The 10,174-nt window shown below is 50.4% G+C and overlaps 1 protein-coding gene across 2 annotated transcripts in view; it reads left to right on the plus strand.

Annotated features, from left to right (window-relative positions):
* Positions 1 to 5,766: 5,766 nt before the first annotated feature.
* The window catches only part of PTOV1 (prostate tumor overexpressed 1), a 10,405-nt gene continuing 5,997 nt past the window's right edge, over positions 5,767 to 10,174 (plus strand). Inside the window, exons 1-5 of one of the 2 annotated variants that reach the window (XM_008590907.1) lie at positions 5,767 to 5,939; positions 8,600 to 8,737; positions 8,879 to 8,961; positions 9,031 to 9,088; positions 9,176 to 9,283. In XM_008590907.1, the coding sequence (XP_008589129.1) occupies positions 5,769 to 5,939; positions 8,600 to 8,737; positions 8,879 to 8,961; positions 9,031 to 9,088; positions 9,176 to 9,283 (558 nt within the window). In that variant the 5' untranslated portion in view covers positions 5,767 to 5,768. Of the gene's footprint in view, positions 5,940 to 6,085; positions 6,101 to 8,599; positions 8,738 to 8,878; positions 8,962 to 9,030; positions 9,089 to 9,175; positions 9,284 to 10,174 lie in introns of those variants that run through there. The other variant, XM_008590908.1, reaches the window with a different exon arrangement.

Raw genomic sequence — 10,174 nt, forward strand, 5'->3', positions numbered from 1 at the left:
AATTTCCAAGATTTTTGGGCCGGCCCTGTGGCTCACTCGGGAGAGTGCGGTGCTGATGACGCCAAGGCCATGGGTTCGGATCCTATATAGGGATGGCCGGTTTGCTCACTGGCTGAGCATGGTGCTGACGACACCAAGCTAAGGGTTGAGATCCCCTTACCGGTCATCTTTAAAAAAATAAATAAATAAAAATATAAAAATAAAGTTCATAGAAGGATTCATATTATTATTTTTTTTTGGTGGCTGGTTGGTACAGGGATCTGAACCTTCAACCCTGATGTTATAAAACCTGGCACTAACCCATGTATTTATTATTTTTCAATTCTATTATCCATGAGATTTTTGGTTTTGTTTTTTTGGTGGCTGGCTGATATGTGGATCCAAACCCATGACCTTGGTGTTATAAGGCTGTGCTCTAACCAACTGAGCTAACTGGCCAGCCCTCCATGAATGTTTTGAAGTAACCCTTATCTATATCAGGATAGGCTGGGTTATGGAACAATAACAACCCCTAAATTGAAGTAGCTTGAAATAGCAAAGGTGGATTTTCTCACTTGTGCTGCATTGTCAGCTTGGAGCCCATGCTGATAGATCTTTTTTTTTTTTTTTTAAAGATGACCAGTAAGGGGATCTCAACCCTTGGCTTAGTGTTGTCAGCACCACGCTCAGCCAGTGAGCAAACCTGCCATCCCTATATGGGATCCGAACCCGTGGCCTTGGTGTTATCAGCACCGCACTCTGCCGAGTGAGCCACAGGCTGGCCCTGATAGATCTTGAATGTTGCCAAGCGACACAGTAAATGTTGCTTGACATAGAGAGCACTTGTCTCTCACTGGCAATTACATGCTCCAGGCTGAATACACATTTGTCACTTTTGCTCATATCTCATTGACCAGAATTAATCATTGGAGGGCTAGCCCGTGGCTCACTTGGGAGAGTGTGGTGCTGATAACACCAAGTCAAGGGTTAAGATCCCCTTACGGTTTAAAAAAAAAAAAAAAAATTATATGGCTTCATATCTCATTGGCCAGAATTAATCACGTTCCCACCGAACCGTGATGGGGTCAATTGCTGGATAAGTGGGGAGCAGTGTGGTGCTGATAACACCAAGTCAAGGGTTAAGATCCCCTTACGGTTTAAAAAAAAAAAAAAAAATTATATGGCTTCATATCTCATTGGCCAGAATTAATCACGTTCCCACCGAACCGTGATGGGGTCAATTGCTGGATAAGTGGGGAGCAGTGTGGTGCTGATAACACCAAGTCAAGGGTTAAGATCCCCTTACGGTTTAAAAAAAAAAAAAAAAATTATATGGCTTCATATCTCATTGGCCAGAATTAATCACGTTCCCACCGAACCGTGATGGGGTCAATTGCTGGATAAGTGGGGAGCAGTGTGGTGCTGATAACACCAAGTCAAGGGTTAAGATCCCCTTACGGTTTAAAAAAAAAAAAAAAAATTATATGGCTTCATATCTCATTGGCCAGAATTAATCACGTTCCCACCGAACCGTGATGGGGTCAATTGCTGGATAAGTGGGGAGCAGTGTGGTGCTGATAACACCAAGTCAAGGGTTAAGATCCCCTTACGGTTTAAAAAAAAAAAAAAAAATTATATGGCTTCATATCTCATTGGCCAGAATTAATCACGTTCCCACCGAACCGTGATGGGGTCAATTGCTGGATAAGTGGGGAGCTAGAAATACTCATATATGGCACATAGCACTAGACACCACCTTAACACTTTAAACATTTTATTTTAACCAAAAACATTTAAATAGACATCTGTATTTTCTCTCTATGTAGAACCAAGACCTTTTCTTTCATCTTCAATTTTTTTTTTTTGGTGGCTGGCTGACATGGGGATCAGAACCCGTGACCTTGGTGTTACAAGGCTCTGCTCTAACCGACTGAGCTAACCGGCCAGCCCCAAGACCTTTTCTTTCAATATCGGTCTCCCAGTTTGCATAAAATATCATATTCTTGTATTAACTGCACCCATAAACCACAATAAGTCATCTCATTTTTTTTAAAGTGCTTGTCCCCCAGTGGCTTGAGAACCTAAAGATGTTTATGAAGCAAACCAAGGGCTGAGTCTTCCTAGGTTTTTATAAGCTTTTCCATTCAATCATTTACAGTTGCTTTGTGTGAACCTAATTTGGCAGCATTGTTTCTTTATTAGCAACTCACCTTTATTCTTTTCAATGCAAGCAACTGATTGCATATAAACAACTCTCTTGCATTAGTATTTCTTTAGTTTTGTAGCAGATTAAGTCAATAATTTAGGAACAGCTGGCATAGGATCCCCATACTGGCCAGCCACCAAAAAAACAAAAAACAACTGGTATAAACAGGTTCGGGAACAAACAGCTACCTCTCAGGAAGTACTCAGCCTGACAGATGGGAACAGAACTGCTTAGTCCTAACAGTAGCCTGCTAGTCTGGACAGTGGGTTTTACAGATGAAATGGAGAGTGTCTTTCAAACTGGCAAACTGGGTCCATGAGATGGTTTTAGAAAAATATAGTATTACTAAAGAATTTTAGCCTACATTTTCATTTCACATTCTTTTTTTTTTTTTGTCCTTTTTGAGACCGGCTGCACCGCGCTCAGCCAGTGAGCATTGTGAGCACACCGGTCATCCCTATATAGGATCCGAACCTGCGGTGGGAGCACTGCTACGCTCCCAGCATCGCACTATCCCGAGTGCGCCACGGGCTCGGCCCTCATTTCACATTCTGACTTGAGTTTCCATTTTTCTCACCCTGAAGGGTATGTATCCTGGTATATGTCTTTCCACACTTATACAATCCTGAGCCTTCATTCCCATACATGTGTCCTGATACGGTCTGAAGGATGGGAAGGCATTAACTAGGGAGAGAGCAGGAAGGATGGACAACAGGTAGTCTGGAGAGGGCAGCAGGGGCCAAGGCAAGGAGTTTTGATTTAATTCTGAGGGTACTGGGAAGCCATTGGAAAGTCTTGATTAATGGAGTGAGTCAAGGTGGCAAGAGTTAAGAGGTATCATCCAGGCAAGAGAACTTGATGATGGCTTAGACCAATGAGAATGGGGAGAAGCGAGGATTTGGGGAGATTAAGGAGGCTTTCATCTGTTTTTTTTTTTTTTTTCCATCCTTCCTGCAGTCAGCAGTGGGGTGTCCTGACATGGGTGATTGGCAGGGCTCTGGAGGTACCTGTTGATATCTGACTTGCAGTCTGTGTCCAGGAAGCACTAACTCCCCATTTGGCCACAATCCAGGTCAGATTTGGGGTTCAAGGCTGGGCTCTAGTCAGCCCTGGGGCCCCTCTTTCCACTTCACTGGACACTTCTCTGTCTTTGCTGGTTGCTCCTTATGGCCACGATTGCTAAAGGGATGGCGTGTCCTAGTTTAGATCTAGAACATGCTCTTTGTGATCTCATTCAGTCTCATTGATTCAAACACTGATGTCTCCTGAGTTTCCCTCTCCAGACTCCTATCTACATTGTTTAGGTAACATCCCAAACAGAAGTAAAGATTTCCTTCCAACCTGCTCTTCCTACAGTCTTCTCCATTTCAGTAAGTGGCACCTCTGTAAAGGCAAAAACCTTGGCACCCCTCTCTCTACACAAGTTCTTTGGGCTCCAACTTGAAAGTAAGTTGTGAAACTGACCACCTCCACCACCTCCACTGCGGCCATCCTGCCCACAATCCATCCCATTTGTGCCTCTTGCCTGGACTATTGCCACAGGCTTCTCTCTGTTCTCCTGCTTCCACTCGTCCCTGACAGTCTTATTTTCAACCCAGAAGCAGGTGGAATCCTTAAAAAAAAAAGATTTAAGGTTAGCTCAGTTGGTTAGAGCGTGGTGCTGTTAACACCAAGGGCCAGGGTTCAATCCCTATACTGGCCAGCGCCACAAAAACAAAAGGTTTAAATCTTTCCAAAGTTATTTTTCAATAGGTAACACTTGCATATGGTAAGAATCCCAAATAGCCTAAAAGAGTAAACTGGGTCTCGTTTCCTTCCCTGTGTTCCCCACTCCCTCCCCTCCTTCTCTCCTTAGAGGTGACTGTGGATGCCAGCTTCTTTTGTAGACTTCTAGAGATATTGTGTGATTTCTATGCATTCTGTGAATGATTTGTTTACAATGTAAATGAGACTGTCCTCCTTTGCCAAAAACTTTCTGGTGGTCCCCAGTGAAGAGAGACTGAAATTTTCTTTTTATTTTTTTCCTCAGTTTTTAGAGACTGAAATTTAAATTCCTGCCTGTAGCACCTGGCCCCTTCCCACTTCTCAGGGCTCTCTTCTACTCCATGCCAGCAACAGTGGCCTCCCTTCTTTTCCTTCCCCTTTCATGATTTGTGTCCTTGCGGTTCCCTAATTTTAGCACACTCTTCCAGCCTACCTGGAATTGCAGGCAGCACAAAGGTCATTTTCCTAACTTCCCCTGCTAAATTTATCTCCTCATGGTCACCGTCCCATCGCCCCATGCATCTGTTCTAGTTAACACTTAACACGACTTGTGATTATTTGTTTTCCCCAGTGGACCATGGGCTCTGTGAGAGACCTGGTCTAATTTGGTCATCGCCCAGCATAGAACCAGGCAAAGTACTAAGAATAGATTTATTTATTTTTTTTTTAAAGAAAGAAAAGCTGAAATTTGATTAGTTACTGTGGCAAGCATCGATCCTAACACTTTATTAACTCATTTAATCCTCATAACCACTCTAAGGTTAGATATTATCCACATTAAAAAAAGAGGGACGGCCCGTGGCTCACTCGGGAGAGTGTGGTGCTGATAACACCAAGGCCCCGGGTTCAGATCCCATATAGGGATGGCGGGTTGGCTCACTGGGTGAGCGTGGTGCTGACAACACCAAGTCAAGGGTTAAGATCCCCTTACCGGTCATCTTTAAAAAAGAAAAAAGGTAAGAAATGTTACACAACGACTAGTGACTACGCAGTCATTTAATTTTAGTTGAGCGAATGACTGAATTAACGAATTGCCGGGCAGACTTGAGTGGCACGAAGTTTGGAGGAGATGCTGGGGTGGCGGGCAGAGCCTGGGCGCAGACCAAGGGGCAGGCAGGTCGGACCAAAGCGGTCTCTCGGGGCCGCTGGCTCCGCCCAGGCCGCGGGGGCCATTGGGAATGTGACTTCCTCCTCCCCCCAGCCACGTCACCGCCTACAAACCTTAGCGCTCCCCTAGCGTCTGGTGCGATCTGTAGCCCAGGCCCCTTGGCAGGTTACCGCGCCCCCAGATCTGTTATTCCGTCCTTCCCTCTCTCCCGAGGTTTTCTGGAAGAGTCTCCCGGCTCCGCCGCCTCCGGCTCTCCGTAAGCTCCGACCCCAGCACGGAGCCAGCTTGTTCTGGCTTTTTCACGTAGGCCCCCGCGCCCCCGCTTTGGTACGACCTCTCGCTCCCGCCACGCCCCCCTGAAGTCGCCTCCCGCAGTCTCCACAGCTCCTCCCCACCTCGCGCGGGCGGCCCCCGGCGTCCTCCCATTTGCCGGCTCGCGCGCACACACCCTCCCCTTCTCCGAGGGCGCCCCCAGTCCTGTTTGGTACACTCCCGCCACGCCCCCTCGCGGACGCTGCTGGGACGCGCCGGCTCCCCCTCTCGCCGCAGTGGTTTAGCCGCGGCGACCCCTCTCTGGCGGCGCGTCCCCCGCGCTTGGTACGGCTCGGCCCGTCTCCCCCGAAGCCGCGCACCCGCGCCCCTCATTCGGTGGAGCCCGCAGCCCCCTGTGTGGCCCCCGGCAGCCCCCAGTCCGCTCGGCCCACGCCCGCCATGGTCCGTCCGCGCCGCGCCCCGCACCGCTCTGGCGTTGGGGGCACCCTCGGGGGTCGCGGCAGCCCCCCACGACCTCTCGTGGTGCGTGCTGTCCGCTCGCGATCCTGGCCAGCCAGCCCCCGAGGCCTGCAGCCGCCGCGGATTCGGGCCCGCTCGGCCCCTCCCATGGTGAGCCCCCCGCCCTTTTTCCAGAGCCTTCCACGGCTCCGCCCCCGCCGGCCCCTCCTCTGGGCCCACGCCTTTGTCTGCGACCCCTTCCACTTTGGGGTCTCCTGTGGTGCGAAAGGTGGTCCTGCCTGGGGCCGGGTTCCCCCATGGAGCCTCCGGTGGTACGCGCCGGGCTCTTCCCTTTGTTACGCGTTTGGGCCGGGGTGAGGTACGGGGGCGGGACGGGCTCAAATTACTGCTGACTCCGCGGCCCGATTTAAACGCAGTGTGGGGGGCTGGCTGGCGGGCCGAAGGCTGGCGCGCGCGCTAGTTTTTCCAATTAGAAAGTTGATCTCTCTTGTCAGGAAATCTGAAAATGGGGGAGGGGGACGGCGGCGGGCGACGGGGGGCGTGTTTTGCACGCGCGCGCCCAGATGTTGCGCACCCGGGGGCGTTCTCCCGCAGGCCCGCACGGTGTCCATGGCGTGCGCACCAACGGTTTGCACCCTCGCCCAGATGTGGGATGCGTTTATGGATTACGATGAGCCCAGATCTTAACGTAAACGTTCAGCTTTGCAGTTACATTGGGCTGCACAAGCTTCCCCACACCTAAGGCACGCACATGCTTTTCAGAAATTCTAAAGGCTTACCTGGGTGATAAAAGTGCACGTCTCGATGTTTCACGCACAAACTATGCACTCGCTTGCCCGGATGTGAGATATCCCCTGCGTTTGTGCTCAAGCTCACCTTAAATACAGCGCCCGAACGTGTTCTGTACTCAAGGAGGCTTAAATAGGCTTCTTTGTGTCTTAAACATAAATACCCACACTCTGGTCACCTTTCCAGAACTTAAACATACCCCATCACGCTACTGCTTTCCCTCCTTCCTGGAGCATTCACATCTAGTTGTTCAAAAATGCTTCCTGGGTTCTTAAACTTACATCCTAAGACTTTAAAACTCCCTCACAGTACTAAGAGGGCATCCCTGTTCAGTAAACAACATATTAGATGCCAATTTGCACGCAGTTGCCCAGGTGTGAGATTTCCTTTAGGTTTATATTTAAGCCTAGTCCTTAAATGTGATCCTCCCACCTTGATGAGCTCATCTGCTATTGGCACAGGTATACCTGGGTTTCAGGTATGCATCCTGGTTTTTAAATTTATGGCTTCAGGTCCAAACCTTTCAAGTCCTACGTGGTCATCTTGCCCTCCCAGGCAAGCAGCTGTTAAAACGTAAGCTGGAGCTTACATTGAACCATTAAGTGGTTAAGATTATTGTTAACATAATCTTAAACCTATCTGAGTGGCAGTAAATGCATATGCGTGTGGACATCTATATAGTCCTAAAACACACATGCAGTCCAACTATTCCACGTTCGAGCACTCTGTTATGTGTTCCTGTGTGTTGCAAGTACACCCCCAGTTGTGGGCTTTAACTACATTTCCTCAGATGCAGGACATCCTAGGTGCGTGTGGTACCAACAGATCGGGGCTTCAACTCTGCTTCAGCATCTCAGACACTCCAGCTTTAAACACACTCCTACACCTGATACCAAGATGCTTTCTTGTTTTCTTTTTGATCTTGTACGATTGTCCCAATCCCAGAATCACTTGTCCAGGTGGAGAGCATGCCTTGTTTAGGGTTTCTTTTTTTTCTTTTTAAACCCCCACAAAATAAAATTTTTTCTGTTATTATTCTAGGACAAAAGATCTCCAGATGTTTCATGGGAAATTTGGAAAATACCCATTAGTAATAATATTGATAAAAAGTAACCACATTTTTTTTTCCTGCCTGGAGGCACCTTCTACTGAGATTTTCATTGGTTTCCTGCTGCCAGGGTGATTCCAAACCTTCCTTTTTTGCTTTTAGATGTTGTTGATTTAAAAACATCTGTGAGTAGAATTTGTAGCTCTGCTTGGCTTTATTGCTGGAATGTTCTCCTGGTGTTTTGCAAATGCTTTGGCATGCAAGACCCTTCCAAGTGTTATTACATCCCTCTTCCAAATGGTTCCGCACTTCTTCTCTGTCTTTCTCCTGGATGGCTCTGTTCCTCTGTGTGTTTCTTGTCACTTCCTCCTTGCCTCCCTGGGGTCAGCCTGAATGGCACAAGGCGAGGCCCACAACTTGCCAGGAAAGATTGGCACCAGCCACAGGGAAGAGTTTGAACTTTCTCTTGCGTGCAATGGGGAGCCTTAGAAGGGTTTTGAGCATGGGAGGGCCAGGGCAAACCAATGTGTGAGACAGACACAGCTTGTGGGGGCTGTGAGGAAACTCCCCCAGCGAGTTGGCTTCTGAGTTGGATCTTGATGAAATGATCAAGCTGCAGAAGATGAGTTGGTGGCACCTCCTATGGGGGCAGGGTGGCATTCCAGGCTGAAAGCACACCTTGAACAAAGGCTGCAGTGGGGGAACTGGCTGATGGCTTTTAGGAACCCATTGGGCCAGTGTTGAGGTGACCAGTGGTCTCTAGGATGGGAAGGGTTCTGGGGGGTGGCAGAAAAGGGACATGGGGGTCAGCCTCATGGGATCTTGATTGCTGGGGCCAGGGGTTTAGATGTGGCCCTGGGAATTCCTAGCAATGGATTTGGGTCTGAATATTGGGACATCCCCTCTGGGGTATGTGGAGACTGCCTGTCCTTGCAGTTCCTCCAGCCTCTGTCTCCCTACTCCTCTGCTGCAGGAAGGTGCCCGAGTCTTTGGGGCTCTGGGTCCCATCAGTCCCTCCTCGCCTGGTCTCACCCTTGGGGGTCTGGCTGTGAGCGAGCACCGGCTCAGCAACAAGCTACTAGCCTGGAGCGGTGTCCTCGAGTGGCAGGAGGTGAGCGAGTGGGTCTGTGCCAGGTCCCTTGTATACATACTGGGGCTGGGGGCTGGCCCCCAGGATCCCCTCTGTTCCTATGGGTGGGGTGGCAGGCCTGGGCATCGAGGCTGTGTCCGGTGACTCCCTGCTGCTCCTCAGAAACGCAGACCCTACTCGGACTCTAATGCGAAGCTGAAGCGGACCCTACCCTGCCAGGCCTACGTTAACCAGGGCGAGAACCTGTGAGTGCCTGGAGAACTGGGGTGGGCGGGTGGCTAGGGTGGCCCTCCCTGACTAGCTCCTTCCTGCAGGGAGACTGACCAGTGGCCACAGAAGCTGATCATGCAGCTGATCCCGCAGCAGCTGCTGGTGAGACCCACCCCAGCCCACCCCAGCCCGCTCCCAGAGCACCCTCATGCCCCAGTGGTGACCCAGCTGTACCCTTGTCACCCTCAGACCACACTGGGCCCTCTGTTCCGCAACTCCCAGCTGGCACAGTTCCACTTCACCAACAGAGACTGCGACTCGCTCAAGGGGCTCTGCCGCATCATGGGCAATGGTTTTGTGAGTTGGGCAGGGGGCCTGGGGCAGGTTTTGCGGGTGGTGAGGGCAGGGCAGGGCCCCTTGTGAACACTCTGGTGACAAAGCTCAGTGGGAGGCAGAACTCTTCCCAGACAACCCAAGGCAGGGGGCCAGGGCCCAGACTGTCTCCCCTGTGGATCTGGGGTAATTGTTCCCCCTCCGGGCATCTCAGTCCCTATGTGTAAATTATGATCTCAGGAATTCTTAGAGCAGGGAGTGAAGGAGCTCACCTAGTGAGAATTGGCCATCAGGGATGTGAGCAACAGAGGGAGCTGGGCTGGCCATGCTGGGGCCCAGGAGCCTCTTGGGCATACGGCACACGGCAGGGACCTGGTGAATGGGCATGGCCAGGGGAAGGGATCAGCTAGGAGGGAGTAGTTTATGTTGAGGCTCAGATTCCTCCTCTGTAAAATGGAGCTAACAGTAGGCCTTACTTCGTAGGGTCACCAGGAGGCTGAACTGAGTGAGTTTGTTTAAGGGGTTTGAAACAGAGATGATAGTGTGTAGTGAGGGTTCATTAAACATGAGCTGGTAGGATCATTAAAGGGCTCGGGATTCAGACACGAGGCGGGGCAGGAAGAAAGGGGCCTGGTGTGGAAGGTGGCAGGTGCTGGCGAGGGGGTGGAGCGAGTCATCTGTTCAGGATGCTCCAAGGATTTGGTTCTGGGCTCTGGGCTCATCACCAGCTCCTGTTACCCTTTAGGACCCAGCCGACCTCCTCCATGGGCTACAACGCCTCACGTCCAGGTGGCTCCCCTTTGAGGGAAAGGGGGGGGCCTGGACAGACCAGGGCTTGTGACCAGCGCGAGGTCTCTTGGATGACTGACCACCCTTCACTCGGCACTGTTTTTTTTTGGGGGGGGGGGGGGGGGG

The sequence above is a fragment of the Galeopterus variegatus genome, unplaced genomic scaffold (genome assembly GCF_000696425.1).
Source record: "Galeopterus variegatus unplaced genomic scaffold, G_variegatus-3.0.2 Scaffold6449, whole genome shotgun sequence".
In the NCBI taxonomy this organism is placed as follows: Eukaryota; Metazoa; Chordata; class Mammalia; order Dermoptera; family Cynocephalidae; genus Galeopterus; species Galeopterus variegatus.